The 21,553-nt window shown below is 40.4% G+C and overlaps 1 protein-coding gene and 1 long non-coding RNA gene across 5 annotated transcripts in view; both read left to right on the top strand.

The window, feature by feature from the left end:
- LOC127051001 (uncharacterized) overlaps positions 1 to 21,553 on the top strand; it is a 427,926-nt gene that overhangs the window by 369,590 nt on the left and 36,783 nt on the right. The window lies entirely within an intron of this gene.
- SLC38A6 (solute carrier family 38 member 6) overlaps positions 1 to 21,553 on the top strand; it is a 65,058-nt gene that overhangs the window by 7,927 nt on the left and 35,578 nt on the right. For all 4 annotated transcript variants that reach the window (XM_050952659.1, XM_050952660.1, XM_050952662.1 and 1 more), the window contains 2 exons: positions 1,492 to 1,544; positions 6,171 to 6,210. In XM_050952659.1, coding sequence (XP_050808616.1) covers positions 1,492 to 1,544; positions 6,171 to 6,210 — 93 coding nt within the window. The remainder of the gene's footprint in view (positions 1 to 1,491; positions 1,545 to 6,170; positions 6,211 to 21,553) is intronic.

Here is a 21,553-nt window from a genome sequence, read left to right as displayed (position 1 = left end):
ACCCCCTATCTCCACCTCACCTCAGTCTTTGGATACTGCCAGTCACCATCTAGCCCCCACTCACTGGGATGGACTGCAGTGTAATTGCCATTCATCATCGGCCAGGAGAGTTTGGACCTGCTGCCTCTGCCTACCCTTGGGCTGCTCCATTGCAACCCCAGTAACTTTTCAGCCTTTAACAAGACCTGCAGCCTGGGGGTTTACAGGCTGTAACTCCCCAATCCTCCTCCACTTAGATACCCTGTTCAGCTCCCAAGTAGTCAGGCCCGTCTCTCTCTACAGCTAGAGAGAGACTCTGTCCTTCTGCTGGCCCACAGCCCTCTTGTAAGGGCCAGCTGGGCCCTGATTAAGCTGGCCACAGCTGTGGCTGCTTTCTTAATCAGCCCAGCTTTTCCAGTTGCAGCCCTCTCCAAGGCTGCTTTTAACCCCTGTTTACTGGGGTGGGCAGCTGCCCCACCACAGGCCCCAATCCTGCAACTTGATTGACGCAGGCTGATGCTTTCTCCCATGTGATATTCCATTGACTTCCATGGGACTCAGCTCCGGGGGTTTTCCTGGCAGGTCAGCTTGCAGGGCTGGGGCCAAAATAACTTGTGACATGGGAAGAGATGGTAAAGCACATCGCAAGGGGGCTGAGAGGAAAGAGTATAAGAGTTATAAAAATAAAAACGTGTTTAAGACTGATTTACCTTCTAAAATACTTACAGCAGTTTGAATCTCAGCCATGTCCTGCATTAATATAGACTAGAAGAAAGAGGGTAGCATTTTTGAGAATAATTTACATCTTTTTGATACTTCTTGATTTTCTAGAAACAAAATGTGGACCGATCAACATTTTGAGATTAATTCTTCCATTCGGAATGATCCCTTTTTAAATTACCAGCACATACATTGGAAATCTTGGATTACTTTAATATGGTTGCATAGGTCAGGGGATTACTTTTGAAGGTGGGCCTCAGTGCAGCTTACACTGTATGTAAGGATCTGTAGTGATTGTGCTTAGGGGTTAACCCTGCAAAGTATAGTGCACCTTCAGCACTCCCTGAAATGAGTAGGAGTTGGGGGTGCTCAAAACCCTGCAGAACTGAGCGCTGAGGCTTACATTTCTTGAAAGATTTGTCCACTATAATATAAAGCTGCCCCTTTTATTCTTTATGAAAATGAAATAATAAAATTTGTTTAAAAATATTGTTCAGAATGGTTTAACCCATGGTATAATCTACAAGAATTCTTAAAGAGAAGGTGATGTGGTATCCATATATTTGTAATCATGTTTAATGTAAAACTTCTGTAATATAAATTTCTACTGCGCATACGGATCATTATGTATGTTGACGAAAGTGTTTATATCCTAAAGCTATATTATAAATGAGAATCATAAAACACTGCTTTAGTTTTGTCAGTGTAAAAAAGTAAATAAATAAACCACAGTCAACTATTCGTAACTAACGTAAATATGAAGTTGGAAATACTTAGTTTTTCTTTTAACAGCTGTCACTTCTTATGAAGATCTTGGTCTCTTTGCATTTGGATCACCTGGGAAGGTAACTTCTGTTTACAGTACCCATGTCTCTTTTATTCTGTACTTTAGTTCTGATAAATATTTTGTTGACTATAGTTCCATCGTTCCTGTTTAAGAAATAGCTATGTAGTATAATTAGCAAAACCCTAACATTTTTTGTAAATAAATTCTTATTGCTCCCCCAAAACAATGAGGAGTCCTTGTGGCACCTTCAATTTCTAGACTGTGCAGGCCAAAAGTTTAGTCAGCCCTGAAATAAGTAGCTTTAATTTATGGTGGCATATTCTGTTTACACACAAAGACATCTTGAAGGAAAATGTTGTTATTTTCCAATCCATATTCAGATTCTGCACAATATTACCACATAATCTGTTTACAGATGTCTCTGAATGAGTCATCATGGTGCTTCAACTCTTAGAGAGCTTAGGGGATGTCTATACAGCAAACCCCTTTGCAGCAGTGAGTCTCGGAGCCAAGGTCAGCTGACTCAAGCATGCAGGTCCTGCTATGCAGGGCTAAAAATAGTAGTGTAGATCTTCAGGCTTGGGCTAGAGCCCAGGTTCCAAGATCCTCTTTGGGTTTCAGAACCTGAGCCCAAACATCTTTACTTAGGGCCCTACCAAATTCATGGTCCATTTTGATCAATTTCATGGCCAGAGGATTTTAAAATTGGTAAATGTCATTTTCATCTATTTGCATCTGAAATCTGGCGTTGTAACCTTGGGGGTCTGATTTTCCCCCTCCCCACTCCCCCGTCATGCAAGGGAAGGACAAATCTTGTTCCTCCCCAGCCCAGCAGGGACTTATAGCTAGGAGCCCCCTAGCTGGGGCGCTTCCAGGAGCAGGAGGATGTCAGACCCAACCCCACAAGCCTCCTCCAGCTGCAGGAACCTCTGGGGCTGGAGCTTCCTGCAGCGGCGGAGGGATTCGAAGGTGGGTCTGGTCTCCCCTTGAGAGCGAGACCAGCTGTGCAGGGGAAGGACAAGCCCACCCGGGACTTGCACCTAGGAGCCCCCAGTAGCAAGGAGGAGATCAGATTTTACAGGGAGGGGCTTATTTCATGTTCTGTGACACATTTTTCACAGCCATGAATTTGGTAGGGCCCTATCTATACTGCCATTTTTAGCTCCTCAGCATGAGCTCAAGTAAGTTGACCCAGGCTCTGAGACTCTGTGGTGGGTGTTTGTTTGCTGTGAAGATGTACCTTAGATGCTACATGGAAGGTGAATACTATAAGTAAATCAGACAAAGTTTAAGGAGTGCTATAAATTTAGCAATCACTTCAGATGAACAATTCTTATTCTCAGACGTCCTTATAAAGGCTTCTAGGGGTTAAGAATAAATTGATGTGGCTTCCATGTTGATTAACAGATGGTCTGCTGCAAGCATTTTTCTTAACCGGATTTGTCCAGTGTTAGATGTAGCATGTGCAAGTGTAACGGGGTTCACTCACTGTTGGGACACCTCTTTATGGTGACAACTAGATATTAGCTCCTTTCAAGTCTGAGGCTCCCTGTCTGACAGTTGCTTCTACCACATCTCCCCCTCACTCTCCTGGTTTTGCAGTACTCCCTCTTTGTGACTCAGCCCTCCAGCCAGCTCACTGTAGTCCTCCTCTTCCAAGATATTAGCATTCCACAGGATCTACTGTCCACATGCTGTTCCAGGCAGTCTTCCAGTTCAAGGCCAGGTCTTGTGTAACTTTCCCAGCTGCTGACAGGGAAACTTGGGTCCACCAGGTTCCAGCCCAGGGACCATGTGTCTAGCAACTACAGTCTTCTTGCTCACAGACCCTGTCGCTGTTTCCCTGGGCTCTTTCCTACATCCCCTTTTTAGTCCCCCAGCCCAAATACTCTCCTCCCAGGGAGTGACTGTAGACTTCTTCCTCCCTTTGACTTGTCAAGACTGTAGCGTTAAAGAAACCTCCCTTCCCTTAGGAAGTGACTGCCAACTACTTCCTCTGAAGCAGCCCTGTTCTGTTCTTAGCTTCATTCCTTTAGACAGGCCCAATCTGCTCATTCCTAGCTGAGCTACTTCTTCCATTAGGCTTTATTGAGCTCTGGCTCTCCTCTAGGTGCAGCACATAAGGTTAATTGACCTACTGTGACCCACTCTGCCTTGTGTGGGGTGAATACCCTGTCACAAAATGAAAAATACTGGTAGTGGATCTCCTTTTTGAGAGAGAAGCATATTAAACATTACCCATTCTCCATTATTATTATTATTATTATTATGATGATCTGTGTTTCAGAGTGGTAGCTGTGTTAGTCTGTGTCAGCAAAAAGAACAAGGAGTACTTGAGGAGTACTTCAGGTTGTGTGTGAACTGCCAGAACAAAGTTAATAAAAGGTTGCCTTTTTAAACAACTTCCTGAAGACAAAAAAAGCACAAGGCAGAAGTCTTTTTTTTCTGCTTCACTGGCCAGATTCTGATCTCAGATTTATTGACCGAAGCTAAGATTAGATCAAGTTACCTCAACTGGTAATAAATCTCAATATTTAACAAAATATTAAATCTGTTTTTATCATATCCATTCTAAATGTGTTAACCACAAGCAATCAGAACCAAAAATGCGTGGTTTCTACTGTTGAAAAGCTGGTAATTTTAGCTGTCTGGTAGTGTTAGGCATTTCTTTCCAGTCTTGGCAAATGACAAGGTCTCATACTTCTTAAAAACATGTCATACTTATCTTGCTTTTTTCTCAGCTTCAATTCTGGCATGATTTTAATAATTACTATTTTGTAACACATTACAACTAGAAATTAATTCTATAAACTACCTGAAAGATTGGAATCTGAACTTTGAAATGTACATAGAAGTTGATCCAGGTTTTCAGTCACCTCTTTCTTCTCTTTATTCCTCTTTCTTAGCTTTTTCCATTGCACTCAACACTGTAATATTCAAATGCTGATTATTTATTTACTATCTTTGTGCCCACAAAATAAGTACCTACTACTTTGGTCCATGGTTATATGCTGGAATTGAACTAGAAAGACAGCAAGATAGTAATCACAGAAACATAATTTGTTAACCTGATTTTATAGGGCTGATTTATTATAGGCTTGCCAATGATCTGACCAGAAGATACTTAGATTCTTATCCCAAAATCAGGCTACAGAATTAGAGAATGTAGAGAGTTCAGTACTTTGTCCGGACTCTTGAGGTGTGCAGCAAGGACATTCACACTGTGGACAAGGTCAAAATTTTAAGATCTTTATTAAAATAAACAAGAGTAATCAAATTTACAAACCACAGAGCCACAAAAAAAGGTACAGTTCTGTAGTTCCTCGTGGTAACATCCCTTTTACAAACGCTATATAAACCAGCATACTCACTCTTTGGTAGTGCTACACAGAGCACCACCCTCGTCTCTGGCATGTCCAGTGAGTTTGTTGGTCCAGGTTCCTCAGTCCCAAAATGGTAGAGATTAGATTCGAGAGTTGAGTAGCTAAGCTATATTGCAGAAGTGAAGCTGATAGTTTAACAAAAGAAAATTTAAAGAAAGATAACTAAGAGAAGGATTCCTCAACCTTGGGGTTTGCCCTCTTATAGGGTCCTGGCACTGTCCTGAATTTTCATATCAGTGCCCAACCTTCCATGCCCAAATCTTATTTTCTCATCCAGACAAATCTTAGAGTGCCCTTAATCTACAGACTAATATATTCTTACATATTAATAACATTCATACATAGTAATATCGATTATCTCATTCTCAAAACCATTACCTTTGGCCTGAACTGTTACTTCCATGTTCTTGCGTTATACCTTGTGGTTACCGATGTGTTCCAGAACTTAGTTCTCCATTCAGTTCCCCAAAGTCAGAAGGATAACTGGTAGGTAATTTATCTATATCAAAGGTTACAAACACTTATGCTAACTTGCTCTAGCTGATCATACAGGATACAGTCCTGTAGATTCCTTGCATTACCGCCAAATATAATGAAATAATATCTAGTGCAATATAAATCAAAATATAATCAATCAAACCAATAAAAACAAACAGATTATATAACATAGCAAGCCGGCAGGCTAGCCCCATTGGCTACAAATTTTAAGGTCTTCTTTCATGACTATAAAGGTTAGATATACTTTGGATCAATTCAGTGCTTTCTGGATGGATAAACTTCTTTCCCAGCACTGGTCCTACAAACAATCAAATTTAAATTTAAAAAAATCCCTGATCTAAGAGTAAATTTTTAATATTCTAAAGAGAAAATGAGGTTTAAAAAATATTCATGGTCTCTGATGAGGCTTACACACAGAAGAGATTTGCATGAACTATCTGATTGTCTCTTCAGAGCCGAATGACAGATGCAGTGAAGTTCTAAGAAAATTATTCGAATACACTCATATGCCCTCTGAATGATACAGAAATGAGCAGTCTACAGAGCAGACTTCATTTATAACTTCTTTTGTTCTGTAATCTCAAAATGAAAATACAGTATTCTGGTGAAGATTTTTGCTGTTCTATTACATTTGTTTCCATATTTTATGAACTAGTCATTAAACAGAAAACACCCTTCCTTTCAGTACTAATTATCAATTCTACATTTGGTTTAAGATCATCAGTATGCAATTTGACTATTAAAGACTGAAGTTTTGTTTTTAGTTTTCCTTATCCTTTCTAAAGAAATCAATTGTTTTACAGGTTATTGTGGGAAGTACGATAATTATTCAGAATATTGGAGGTAAGAAATTTCATAGTGGGATATGTGTGCTTTGAGATGTTTACAAACACAAATTTCTATTTAGGTAAAATTATATTTGTGAGAGAGGCTGACAGAGGAAATTTAAGGCAAGGTTTATGAGATCTTGTTATGCCCAAGTGCTACAGTAGGTACGCTTTGTCACATCACATGTTCTTTACCCTACAATTCCTACGCATGACATGATGAATGCAAGCATAAAAGATTGGCCTTTGAATGTAGTTGTTTTAGTGGCTTCTATTTACTGAATCACAGAATGTTGTATATGCTAGCTTAATGGTAGTTTTCCTCCGGTTTTGGTTAATTCGAGATTTTGTGCTGAGTATACATTCTCCTTCATAGTGTGGTCTGTTTTTCACACTAATCAGTTTTGTCATCTGCTGTGTAGTCTAGCTATATAGTTCTTTTTTGCCCTTCTTAGTACATTTCCTAATGAAATAACTGTCTTGAAATAAAAATAATCAATTACATAGTTATAAACATGTAAATCCCAATTAGCAACCAGCATATGAATAAAGTAGGAGTAGTCACAGAAATATTAAGAGTAGAGTCCTAAAGAAGGTAGGTTTAAAAGGTAGAGTTAGAAAAAACTGACTGACTGACTACTGTGGAATGCTCAGGTTTAAACTGGATTCTTTCTCCTGGGCGAAAGCAGGAAATGTGCTGAAAACAAAATAAAAAGGTTAGGAAAGAGGACGCAGACACTCATTTATAATAACTTAGACAAACAGTGTTCCAGTGTTTGTCTATAAAGAACAAGCAATTATTAGCAGAGTACCTGGACTCATTGCAAAATGGACCTAGAAGTAGACCAAATGACTGATTTTATGATTGGCCTGCCTTTACTAAAATTGCTAGTAATGGAAACTACTTAATTTAAATGGCTGTAAAAATCCTGGAATTAATTCCAGACAGAAGCGAACACGTTAATTCCAAGGTCTAAAGATTATTTATTCATACAGGCTTTAGAGGATGTTATGTAGCTATGAACAGATTTTTAAATTTCCTTTTCCATTTGACTGGACCACTAAATAAATGCTATAAGACAAAGAGGGGATACATAGTGAAGGTTCAGGTGACTCTGGGACCTAGTACAAGGCTGTGTGGTCAAAGGAAATTTGAGTCTTATTTCATCCTCATAACAGTTCATAACCTTCTCTGTGTGTCACTTTTAATAAAACTCAGTTTAGTCATGCTAGAGGCCCAAGCTGTTGTATGTTGGATATTATCAAACTACTTATTCCATCTTCTGCAATGGACTTCTCTGCGAGAGATCTTGACCTGTTCTGCCAAGAATTTCATTTCTGTTTAATAGGTTAATTCAAGGAACAGCTTTCACAACTGGAAAACATGCTTTCAGGTATTTAAAAATGCCTGTCACTTTCCAAATCCTCTGTCTTTTGGTTCTCAGGATTTAAGTGCAAAGGAGTGTAGGAGAGTGGCACAAGTATTTTCTGCCCTCATATATTTAAGTTCTTTGCAAAGATTAACCCATTTCACAATGAAAAATCAGCTATCCCTAACTGAATCAGTGTAGACCAAAAGCACCTCCCTTTGCATAAAGAGGCACTCTGCCTTGTCTAACTGGGGGTGGGGATGGGGAGTGCAGCTTCCGTGTGGGGTGAGAGGAGTAGGGATTTGTCTGTTGTCCACGTCCCCCTGCTCAGCCTCCAGATGTACATGTTAAAACAGCTGTCAGCTTTGTTTTCACATTCAGGGAATCCTCCCTCCACAGCAACTGCTATTTCTACTGTCTCAAAGGGACTCGGCCAATGGCAGCATGGTTCTTTGGAAGTATGCTGCCAGGGGAAAGGTGGGAGCTAGTGAAGCTGTGCGGTGTCAGGAATAATCCTTATAGTTGGCTCTCCTAGTATCTAACAGATTCCCAGGATTAGGAGGCCTCTCCCCATCAAAACTCCATCTTCTTGACCCTTGAGGAGACAATGAAGGTACAGGAAGTTTTCTTGCCTTTTTGGTCCCCTTCCATGGATTTCTCAGTGAGAGGGATCAGGCCTTTGAGTTTAGTTTGTCCTGAAGGGATGCCTCTAGATTTATCAGTATGGACTTCTTTATGTTCAGCCCTTTCTTTGGTGTGTCTCCCCGCCCTTGTTTCTTTGCAGCCAGCAAAGCCATGACCCTTCAATAGTCTTTCAAGCTGTATCAATGCCTTAAATTTCAGAATACGACTAGAAATAAAATTATCTCTGTTTACCTCTTCCATCATCAGAGTTGGGAATATTGCATCATATGGAATCTCTTTACAAAGAAGATTATTGGCACTTTCAGAATGTGGGTTAGGCATTATTTTTTAGTGTGGTATCATTCTTTCTAAAAGTATCCAGAATATATGGAAGTGATTTACACTCAGTTGGAGTGGAGATTTTATTTTATTTTTTATTTTTTTTACCATGTTTAAAAAGATGCCTTCAGTGTTCTGGGTTTGTTTTTTATTATTTATTTTTTCATTAACTTTAAAAAAAAATTTTCTCATGGTTATATTTTGTTTAAAAAAACTCAAAACAAAAGATACCTTGCAGAGTTGAAAGCAAACTTCTTATTTTTAATAACTTTATTGCACACACCCGCTGGTTTGTTTGTTTATGTGGGTATGCTTACTTTACTACTGTGCAAAGATGCATTGACCAAAGAAAAACTTGCATGGTTTTTACAAACAGCTATAAGAAAAGGAATAGTAACTCAAATTTGGATCAATCATCTTTTAAAAAAATCTCTTTAATAGTCATTTTAAAAGTTAAAGTTGAGACATAAGCAATCAGAAGCCAGGGAATTCAAAGTTAGGGATAGTGCTTGGGATTTGTCATTCTAAAGTTTTTAAACACGATTATTCAATTCTTATACTGTTGTTGTGAAGATTAAATCAACATTTAACCTATTTTTATTTTTTCCACTTTTACAAGTCTTGATGGTGCCTGTTTGTTTACTCAAGCAGAGCCAATTAAATAGTCCATTTAAGTACCAAAAACTAGCTGAGGACTTGTACAGACTAGCGATTAAAATTTGTCAGCTATTTTTAGTTTTGCAAGCTTTAAAAAGCTTCTTAAACTATTAATATTTTTACTCTGCTCATTTTGAAATAGCCACATTTAAATTGCACTTATTTAAAAAACAAAACAACAACAAAACTATGACCTAAAGATTTTTATTTTCAAGCAAGTTTTTACTTGAGTAATATAAACTTCAAAAATAGAGAGCGATTAAAAAACAATGGAAATACTTACCAAGCTGTCTTTATAGCTACATGAATGTGTTGCCATATTATAGATATTCATTAATGAGCTAACGCTGGTAGGTTGAGTGGGAGGATTCAGGCTAATCTGGTATCCTTGCTGATTCCCTTAGTCAGTATTTTGTGACTTTCAATGGCCCAGTTCTGCAGGTGTTTACTCCATACTGGTAATAGTTACTCACTCAAATAGTCCCACTGACTTCAGTGGGATTATTCACATAAATGCTATTTAGCATGAGAAGGAGTTGCAGAATTAGGCCGTAGATAGGAAGTGACACAATGCCAGATCATCATGTTATCCCATCCGCATCCTTTGTCTCACTTCCCACCTCCTCCTGAGATCCATGCATGGAATGAGAGGTGCCAGAGCTAGGAGACTGACTGGTTCCTGGGAGAAGGCTGAAGGCAAGGAGAGCAGCAAGGGGGGTTTCTCTTCAAGCCAGAGAGCCAGGGCTGAAGGCAGCAGGTGCCTGCTGTTTCCAAGCTGGAGCCAAGACTGATGTCTCAGCACTGAAAGGCTGAACTTTAGGGAATAGTGAGAGGACCAGAGGGAGTTGAGGGATGCTCTTCTGGCAAGAATGATTTCCCAACATGTGGATGATTCCACTGGGAAGAACAGAGTTGCACTCCAGTTGGAGGGCTGGGGTGGCTATCCTGGCAGAGGGTCAGAAGAGGACTGGCAAAGAGGCCATGGCTGAAGGTGCCAGTGTGTCGTATATGTGGCATCGAGGGACAAAGATGTGTTGAGATTTAAATGTGTGTTTGCACTGGGGTGATAAATGGAATATGTGTTTTGAACTATGTTCTGGTAATAAACCATGGTGATGAAATAGAGGATAAGACTGTATGGAGTCCTTCAGTTACCCAAGAGGGGACACTGGGGCACGGTGTCACAGAGCTACTCCTGGCCATGAGGGGACACTCAGGAGGTCACTAGCCCTGCTATAGTATGGTTTGGTACTTCTTTGCTAACCAGGAGGGTATACCATACTAATACACATTATTGAAGCAATTATATAACACACATTTATTCCAATTCTTGATTTTTACTTTTTGTGTTTTTTATTATGTTGAGATGCATTTCTTATTTTTTAGATTATTAATATTTTTTTTACTGAAGATTTGTGTCAAGCTACATTTGGATGGAAATTGAAATTCAATTAAAATCTACAAAATCATATTTAAAAAATGTTTGTTAGTTAAAATTACATGTGCTAGCCACATAAAGAAAAAAGTTAATCAAAACATGTTTTACATATAAATGAAATTAAATTAAAATTAAACAAAAAGTATTATCTGTAGTTAATGAAGTCAACTGATTGTTTCTAGTCACCATAACCTTCAAGATTTTAGAACTGTTAGATCTTCTCCTGTCACACCTCGTTTTTATTCTGAGATTGGAAGAGGAAAATAAATTTTTTCCTGCTTTTTCAGCTCCCAACAGGTTTCTCAAACTGAATGAACTAGTTGTTGAACTGAACTAGTGGGATGTGGGACAAACTGAAATGAAGAAATTATCTCTTCACCTGCAGAAGAGGCTACTGCTGTCAAAAGCTGATTTAGCCGTACAACAAACTCTGGTTCCAGTGCTTGTTCAGTGATTTTTCAAAGAGAGTCAGTGGTATGACTTTCTTTGAAACTTCAGCAGCAAAGATGTACTGTTTGAATGTTTTTTATTTAATTTAAATGATTTTAATAGAGTATAGTAAGGTTGTAATTTTAATTTGAAATGGGTTTAATTTTAAAAAAAAATACATTTTAAATTAAAAAATCAGATTTGACCTGTTAAAACATCCATTTTGTAATTTAAAAAAGCCGATCAATGTTTATCTGTTCTGTTACATAATCCTCTCCAGAAGTAACCAAATCTAGAGGGAGCCCCTGCTATTGAAACTCCAATGGAGTTGCGGCTGTGTAGCAGTGAGCGGGTTGCATTGGGCCAGACCCAGGGTTCTGCATCCTGTGGCTTCCCTAGATCCTGAAGGATCTGCCAGGTTTGTGGGCGGCTACTCCATGGAAGAGGGCAGGACAATGAGAAGGAATTCTTCCCCAAGGAAAAGCTCTCAAAGATTTCTCATTTAAAAAATACCCACCGATTAATTGTCCTCAATAAAGTGTGTGTGTCAGTAGGGATATGACAGCATATATAATGAATGAAGTTGGAGAGTGAAGTATTTTAGCAAGATTTGTGGGAAATGGAGAGACACATAATAAAGTATTGCACAAGAGCATTTCACAATCTGTTGCCAACACTAACAAATCTTCAGCATTGAGGTCTAAAGCTGGAATTGTGTGGGCGGAGTTTTACAGCATATTTCTGCAGGCTAAAGACTGGCACTAGCTGAAGATCATTGCGGTAGGGAGGTATGACTGATCACATGGAACCTGGAAGTTTTGATAGAATAAAAACAAATTGGAAATTTTGAGAACATGAATTTAATAATACTATATGCAGTAGCAGCTGGAATTAAATACTGCAGTTGAACACAGATGATCTCTACAGGGATTTTTTGGAACAACAATAGTCTGAGGTGCACAGTGGAATTCTTTTGTTTAAAGATCAGTTTGGGTTTCCTGCCTGCTTTTGTTTATTATATCCAAATGATCAATATTTGCAGCTCTGTGGAATTAAGTTTCCCAGATCAAATGTATGTGAAAGCAACGTTTCATTGTACAAGGATTTAGCAAATTCTAGCACTGAAGAAAATTAGTTTATAATTGTTTCCAATTGTGCCTTCTACAAGTTAAATTAATTACCTGGCTCTCAAAAGGTGCAAAATTATTTCCTCTTTGAAAACATCAAAAACTGTTTCCAGTCAGATTCTAAACTAAAAGCAAAGACAAATTGATAAACACCAAAGAGTACTGGGAAAGGAAACTTGTTATGGTATTGGTTTTGCATCCTGCAAGCCTAGCTCTATCTTGATCTGTGCTGTTTGCTTGCATACTATACATTTTAAACAGACGTTCTACAGATATCGCAGACATTTAATTTTCTTTTGAGTTACATTTACAGTCTGTTAATATGGTCAATAAAATGGACAACACATGAAGACATTCGACTAAACTGTAGCAAATTTCAATAAATTGTGTTGAATACATTACTAAATATTAAAATTTTGCTTTCTTATTTTTTGTTTAGGAATTTTTTGCAATTAAAGTAGTCATTATTTGGCAGACTGTTTTCTTAAGTATAAAAAGAACTAAATCTAGGAAAGGGCCTGCATAAGAGACATTTGGGGGTTTTGTAGAGATGTGGGTGTGGGTAATGTGCTTTTCCAGCAATGCTCTCTCAATGCCATCTGCTGGCCAGTCAGAGCACAGCACTAACATGAAATTGTGGAGTTGGGTTTTTGTTTGCATTTTTTAAGTGCTGCTAATTAGCAATCTAAGGCTGGTTATGCTGAAGAGAGGACTTGTTTTTAGATTTTACTTGGATTTACATTTATTACAGTTAAGACAGTGGGAGAATTGGAGGAAGCCTAAATTAAAGAAGTAATTTATAACTTGTGTAAGCTTGGTTAAACATACTTATTGCTCCAGTGATTAATTTGTACATAGTGCAATTTACATAACTTGTATATAAAACTACAGCATTATCTTGCTTGTACCAAAGATCAAGTGGCATATTTTACACTGTGGAATTAAAATACTCAAACTTCAGTTGTTTCCTGTGATCAAGATAGTCATATTTTTCTGCTTTGCAAGTTATCTTTTATTTTGTTCAGAGTTCCTTAGTCATTTAATTACAAAATCTATTGTAAATAGAATTTTGTCTTGTTTAAAAAGTGCTAATCCAGAGGAATTTAAATCGGGCCGATATAGTGAGAAAATCATGGATTGCATCCTTGTCTCTCCCGTCAGCGTACATATTCTACCAACCTATTTGGAATAAATTAACACCCCCATAGAGTTGAAGGGCAGACATAGCGCATCTCTTTGCTAAAGAATGGATTGAATTTCCCCCAAATACAGAAAATCTAATCCTATTTTTAAACAGACTGGAATGCACACTGCAGTTTGTGTTTGACCTGAAAGCTAATTAGTCTTACTGTTTTAAACCTGAGGATTTCTAGTGTAGAGCTTCTTTAAATACGGGCACATTTGTCAACTGCCATACTAAATTAACAATTGATGGCCAGTAAGAAGAATTATGCTATATTTTCATAATGCAGTGAATGTAATTAGGAGATTTTTGACACAGTAAAAAAATATTAAGACTTCTAAGAAAAAATAATTCTTAAATCTATCTGCAGATTGAAGACATTTAGAGCTTGTCTAATGAGATATTTTTCCTCTTAAACTGGTCTAATTGTACTTAAACCACCATAGTTACACCAGTATAACTCTGACATGTGGATACTCTTATTCCAGAATCAGAGTGGCTGTTTTCAGCTTTATTTAAATCACTTCCAAAGTGACATAAGCTAAACCGGAAAAAGACTCTCATGTCAGAATAAGAGAGTTCACACGGGAAATTCTATTGGTATAATTTATATCAGATTATATTCACAGTGCCTTCTACCGGTATACCTTTCCCATACAGACAAGAGCTAAACCTATGGTTTTTAGTACTGTTTTAAACCAAATTCATGCATCTCCAGTGATTTTGTAGATTTTTGCTAAAGGAAATATATTCTTTTAATAAATATTGAGTGGGAGAGCCCTCAAGACTTTTTGATTGTGTAATATTTTTATACATACTTAATGCATGAGATGGATGCCTTAGAGTGGTTCTAAAACTTCTGTATTGATGACCCCTTTCAGACAGCAAGCCCCTGAGTGTGACCCCCACCCTCATAAATTAAAAACACAGTTTTTTACCTTAAACACTATAATAAGTGTTGGAGGCTAAGCAGGGTTTGGAATGGAGGCTGACAGCTCACAGCCCCCCATGTAATAACCTTGCGACTCCTGAGGGGTCATGGCCCCCAGTTTGAGAAGCCCTGTCTTAGAAACTGACATAAACAGAAGAGTCATGCAGTATGAGGGGAAAAGTAGCATTTTTGGTAGCATTCACACTTTGTTTTTCTGCTCCTCTTCTCTTTGCAGTTTGGTTGTAGTATTATCTTGATTTTCAGATGGGTAGATGGAGATACTCATGGACGGCAGGTGAACTTCCAGCTGGGGGAGGCTATCCCCCAGCCAGCCCTGCTTCCCTCCCCGAGCGCAGGGCAAGCGGTGCGCCCCTGAGCGCAGAGCAGCCTCAGCCACCCCAAGTCCCAGCTGCCCAAGCCCCAGCAGCACTGAAGAGGAGCAGCCTGCCACCTGGGCTGGGACCAAGGAGGAAGGGCAAGCAAGAGGTGGCTTTGGGGAGGAGTGTAGGCAGGGTCACACAGGGCGGTTTGGGGAGGCACAGCTTTCCCCAGCCTATTGGATGTGCCATCCAGGGAGATACTGTAATGTTCCTCTCTCCCAGCCCCACTCCAAATCCCCATACAAACAGAATTAGCCTACTAAAAATTCAGCATTCTACTCTCCAGTTCCACTTACATTCACAATTCTCATCTCCTGACATCACATTATTTAGGTGGACACTTTCTCTCCATTAGGTCAGAACAGACTATTGATAAGGTCATTTTACCTATAGAGGGAAATGTAAAAGTTCAAATGATTTGTTGTTGCATTAGTTTCTATGAAAGATTCAGTTTCAACTGAGCAGTCCAGCTCAGTTTCTCAGTGATAGGTAATTTTTATTTATTTATTTATTTATTTACTGGTAGTGTAACTTTTAACTAGGTTTCCCTCCCTGCTCTTATTTTAGTTTTTAACCTCTCTTCTCAGTGTTTTGAAATGAACAGGACTTGGTTAGATTTTCTCTAGCAAGGGAATACAATTGTTACTTTTCTTTCCATCTTCTGTGCTGCCTGGAATTTGTGAGGAGACACCTTACTGATCTGGTATACACTCAGTTCCACAAGACAAGACTGCTCTGCTGTCTTACTGTAGTCTGTTCCCCATCTCCCATTTCACAGTTCTCTCATCTCTTCTGACCAAGATATCAGTGTCTCAACAGAGGAGTTTTTACAAAGTCTGTTTCTCTTCCTCACCTCACTCCCCTCCTGTGTATAAAGTTTATAAAGTGCTTTGGGATTTTGTGCATGAGGCATTATAAAGATGCAAGGTATTAGTAATAATGTAACGAACTGAACTAGTTGGTTGAGAACAAGTAGCCAGATGGAATAAGGTTCATTCTTTCCAAACATGGGATTTTTTTTAAGGGGTATCGCCAACCCAAGTATAAGGAAGGAACAATCATGTGAACTGTCCAACAGTTCCCTTTGGATATGAATATACATCCTCCCAAGTTAAGAGTAACAAGAAGAGTTTCTTCAGGTATGTTAGCAACAAGAAAAAGGTCAAGGAAAGTGTTGGTCCCTTACTGAATGGAGGAAGCAACCTAGTGACAGAAGATGTGGAAAAAGCTAATGCGCTCAATGCTTTTTTTTGCCTCTATCTTCACAAACAAGGTCAGCTCCCAGCCTAGTGCACTGGGCAGCACAGTATGGGGAGAAGGTGACCAGCCCTCTGTGAAGAAAGAAGTGGTTCGGGACTATTTAGAAAAGCTGGACGTGCACAAGTCCATGGGGCTGGATGCACTGCATATGAGGGTACTAAACAAGTTGGCGGATGTGATTGCAGAGCCATTGGCCATTGTCTTTGAAAACTCGTGGCAATCGGGGGAGGTCCTGGATGACTAGAAAAAGACTGATGTAGTGCCCATCTTTTAAAAAGGGAAGGAGGAGGATCCGGGGAACTACAAGCCAGTCAGCCTCAGCTCAGTCCCTGGAAAAATAATGGAGCAGGTCCTCAAGGAATCAATTTTGAAGCACTTAGAGGAGTGGAAAGTGATCAGGAACAGACAGCATGGATTCACCAAGGGCAAGTTTTGCCTGACTAACCCAATTGCCTCCTATGATGAGATAACTGGCTTTGTGGATGAAGGGAAAGCAGTGGACATGTTATTCCAAGTATGGGCCGGATGAATGGACTATAAGGTGGATAGAAAGCTGGCTAGATCATCGAGTTCAAGGGGTAGTGATCAATGGCTCCATGTCTCGTTGGCAGCCGGTTTCAAGCGAAGTGCCCCAAGGGTCAGTCCTGGGGCTGGTTTTGTTCAATATATTCATTAATGATCTGGAGGATGGAATGGATTGCACCCTCTGCAAGTTTGCAGATGACAATAAAGTGGGAGGAGTGGTAGATACACTGGAGGGTAGGGATAGGATACAGAGGGACCTAGACAAATTAGAGGATTGAGCCAAAAGAAATCTAATGAGGACAAGTGCAGAGTCCTGCACTTAGGACGGAAGAGTCCTATGCAGCGCTGCAGAGTAGGGACCGAGGGGCTAGGCAGCAGTTCTGCGGAAAAGGACCTAAGGGTTACAGTGGATGAGAAGCTGGATACGAGTCAACAGTGTGTCCTTGTTGCCAAGAATGCTAATGGCATTTTGGGCTGTATAAGTAGGAGCATTGCCAGCAGATCAAGGGACGTGATCATTCCCCTCTATTCGGCATTGGTGAGGCCTCATCTGGAGTACTGTGTCCAGTTTTGGGCCCCACACTACAAGAAGGATGTGGAAAAATTGCAGAAGTCCAGCGGAGGACAACAAAAATGCTTAGGGTGCTGAAGCACATGATTTATGAGGAGAGGCTGAGAGGACTGGGATTATTTAGTCTGCAGAAGAGAAGAAGGAGGGAGGATTTGATAGCTGCTTTCAACTACCTGAAAGGGAGTTCCAAAGAGGATGGATCTGGACTGTTCTCAGTGGTACCAGATGACAGAACAAGGACTAATGGTCTCAAGTTGCAGTGGGGAAGGTTTAGGTTGGATATTAGGAAAAACTTTTTCACTAGAAGTTCGGTGAAGCACTAGAATGGATTACCTAGGAAGATGGTGAGATCTCCTTCCTTAGAGGTTTTTAAGGTCTGGCTTGACAAAGGCCTGGCTGGGAAGATTTAGTTGGGGATTGGTTCTGCTTTGAGCAGGGGGTTGGACTAGATGATCTCCTGAGGTTCTTTCCAACCCTGATATTCTATGATTCTAAGTCACTACTTCAGACTTTGGCAGCAAATCCCTTGTTTATGGGTAGGATGATGAGGAGAAACTGAAGTTAGTATTATGGGAACCAAAAATCAAAGCCATTTAGGTGGCTTAAGATTGGGCTTCCTGAGAAGATTGGTGGTTCATTTATTGGACTTTTCTCAATTTTTCTCTCTCTCTCCCACATAATGGTTTTTTTAATCTGAGTTCATATGGTGAGTGCCAAACAGTATAAATGCACAGTACAGAAATGCTGACTAATGCATTATTTACATATGTGTTTTTAGTGAGTATTAACCTGTTATGATGCCCCCAGCTACATAATGAAGAACTTTTGGTGCAAAGTAGCCTAACGTTATACATTATAAATCCTATCCTGCAAATTAGTCAGCCAACATCAGCATTTCACAATGTGCTAATAAGTTCTGTATATTGATAAGTTTTGTCACTTGTTGCTGTTAGGACAGTGGTGAATCTGTTGGCTGATAACTTACAGATGGTGAGAATTATTATTTTTCTCCCTGATGGAATGTTGAATTACAAAATTTCCATAAGTCGAGGAGGAGTTATAAAGATCACCCAGTTCCTAGTAGTAATTATGTACAAAAAGTTAAATTATAGGATCCTTAAGGTTGCTAAATCAAGCCTTAGGAAATGCCCAAATTAAGGTTGTCTCTGCAAGTGTAGTTCAGCCTCTTTGTGCATCTGAATTATGTTACAGTCTCTAGTTACGTCATCACATACCATTTATTCTATAGGATCCCTGCATCATTCAGTGCACAAGATGGACAGCGAATGAAGCAGAGGATAAGCAAGAAGAGAACAGACATTGTTTTATATTCAAGGCACTAGACTGGGACTGAGGATCGTTGAATTCTCTCCTTGGCTCTGCCGCACACTTCCTACATGATATTGGCCAAGGCGGTCATAATACATATATGTATATATGTAAGAGGGCTGAACCAGACTGCACAGGCAGCCTTACTTCTAGCACTTACTAATTTTTTGAGTGCTTGTCTTTGCAACCTTAATGTTCTTTTAATGTGACTTTTTGTACGTAATAGATAATTCTTTAGAGCCCTTAAGTGTCTGTTTTAATACTAAACCAAATGTTAATTCCTTATTATTGGGACAAAGCAGAGATTATGATGTAGTCCAGGCCTGCACAACTCATAAAGTGGCGAGGGCTGAAACCTCCCAGCCCCGCAGAAACACCCCGCCCCAGGGCCGCCCAGCCATGCAGAAACAAACCCTCGTTCCCCAGCACCACCCCACCAAAACAGTTGTGGGCCAAAAAGGCAGGTTGGGGGTGGGGAGGTGATACTTTATTTTAAATCAACCAGGGGCTCCTAGCTGAAGAGGTGGCTAGGAGCCCTGAGGGTCAAATTAAAGGGCCGGGGGCTCTGGCTGCTGGGGGAACCTGGCAGGGCTGGCTCTAGGTTTTTTGTTGCCCCAAGCAAAAAAAAATTTGGCTGCCCCCCATCCCAGCCCTGGGCTCTCCCCTGTACCCCCCTGCTACGTCAGTCCTGGGCTCTCACCCCACCGACCCATACCCCCTGCCACCGCAGCGCTGGGCTTCCATCTTTCCTCCCCCCCGTGCCCTCCCCCAACCCCGCTGCTGCCCCAGCCCTGGGCTCCCCCCCAGCAGTGCTTCCCCCCACACACACACCTCCTGCCTCCCCAGCCCTGGGTCACTGGTAATGCGCCCAGGGTGGGTCATTCAGCAGGAATTTTGGATGTGTACAAAACACAGACAGGATTGGTTCCCATAGGGTTACAGTGCTGCAGTAAAGTGTAACAATTTTCAGCTTGTGTGATTGGAGGATAGCTGGATGCATATTATAAGACTGTCCTCCATAAATGAGGAAAAGTTGAGGTGCCTTTATTATTCTTTTGTTCCACTCTTTCTTTCTATGGGGAATTTGCCAATGCAATATCACTGTCTTCCTTTTAAACAAACAAAAAGGCAATGGCTGGTGAAAATAGCAATTCCAGTTCTAATAAGCATCTCTTGCTCAATTTTATCCTACTTTTTGTACAGCAAGTTGCAGTGGATCAGTATATTTGATTTGGGAGAAATGAAGTAACAGCTGCCCAAACTGAGCTTGAGCACTCCTGAATTTTGAGGTGTTCAAATCTGGAAGGCAGGTGTTGGGGTGGGGGGGCCTGTGGGCTCCATAGGGGAGCATGTCAGCAACGTGTCTGGAGCTGCATGGAGCCAGACATGCTGGTCTGAGTGGCACGGTAAGGGGGCTGGTTGTTGGAGAAAGGGTAGGGGGTTCCGGGGGGCAGTCAAGGGACAGGGAGCAGGGGGGGTTGGATGGGGCAGAGGTTCAGGGGGGCAGTCGGGACAGGCAGCGGTTGGATCGGCGTGGGAGTCCCAGAGGTTTATCAGGAGACAGGTAGGGGGTGGGGTCCTGGGGGAAAGTTGGAGGGGTCTCAGGAGGGGGCAGTTGAGGACTAGGAGAAGGGAGGCTTAGATAGGGGCTAGGATCCCAAGGGGCAGTTGGGGCAGGAGTCTTGGGAGGGGTGAATCGGGGGACAAGGAGCAGCAGCATTTAGATAGGGGGTGGGGTCCTGGGGGGCAGTTAGGGGCAGGAGTCCTGGGAAAGGGGTATCAGAGGATAAGGACCAGTGGTGTTAGGTAGGAGGTGGGGATCCTGGGGGGCAGTTGGAGCAGGAGTCCGGGGAGGGAGTAAACAGTGGCCACGGCTGAGATTTAAAGGGCTCTGGGCTCCCCGCCGCTGCGGGCAGCTCAGAGCCCTCTTGACTCCCGGCCGCGGCTGAGATTTAAAGGGCTCAGGGCTCCCCGCAGCTGCCGGCAGCCCAGAGCTCTTTGCTTCCCAGCCGCAGCCGGGATTCAAAGGGCTTTGGGCTGCCCGCAGAGTGCCATGTGCGAGAGATTTAGAGTCCCCTCGGCCGCACAGTGGGGCTCTGCGGGCCGCATGTTGTGCAGGTCTGATGTAGTCTTTTGTAATTGCTATTGAACAGCTCAGCTTCATGGCCAGCTCATCTGTTCCCCTTATGAGAGATGACCTTATACACTAAGTCCTCTCCCGTGTATACTGTAAAACATTTAAGTTTTACAGTATAACTAGAAGATTTTTATGGCTGCATCTGCCATTTTTTAAATCACATAAAAATCATTCCTTTGTAGCCAAAGATACCTGTTTTGATTCTCTCCTATTTTTATTAGTAGACACTGGACAAAACTAGTGGACATTGTAATTATTTTTTCTTCTTACTGGAAAATAATTGGTTAGACTTTTTTTTTTTAATTGCTACATCCCTTCTCAATGGAAAGCTTTCCCCCTTCAGTTTCAACAAACTGATTTCTTTAAGTAACCTTTTTGTAGTTTTTTTCAAAGGATCCATGATTAGCTTCTTTATTTTTTTCCATGTTGTTTAATATATTAAAACAAGGTGTGTTAAATCAAACTGATTTAAATCACTAATTTTAATCATGATTTAAATCAAGTTTTCCTTCTTGCTGACTTTAATCATCAGTTTTAATTGTTTTGCATTTGTCCTTTTTATTTTCCTAAAGAGAGGTTGATTCTGGCTAGTTGGTAACCATTAAATATGTTGATTTGCAGCTAAATAGAGCCTCTACACTAAATTCGGTGTGCATTTTTGCTGATCAGGATACACTATACATATTTATTTAAGCAATTATATAGCTTAATTTATATTTATTCAAATTCTTAGTTTTTACATTTTTGTTATGGTAAATGATGCATTTCTTATTTACTAGATTAATTTTTTATTTGTGATTTGTGTCAAGCACTGTTTGAATTCAATTAAATGTACAAAACCAGCATTTTATATTTTATTATATATGACTCCCTTAAAAGTGGTGGACACACATTTTTCTTATCAAAAAGTTTATCAAAACATGTTTTGCATTTAAAACTGATTTAATGAAGTATCATCTGTAGTTAGTGAATCAAATTGATTGTTTCTGGTCACTTCAAGATTTTAGAACAAATAGAGCTCAACCTCTTACACCTAATTATTATTCAAAGGTTGGAAGA

This window comes from Gopherus flavomarginatus, chromosome 5 (genome assembly GCF_025201925.1).
Source record: "Gopherus flavomarginatus isolate rGopFla2 chromosome 5, rGopFla2.mat.asm, whole genome shotgun sequence".
NCBI lineage: Eukaryota > Metazoa > Chordata > Testudines > Testudinidae > Gopherus > Gopherus flavomarginatus.
This window is presented reverse-complemented; position numbering and strand designations above follow the sequence as displayed.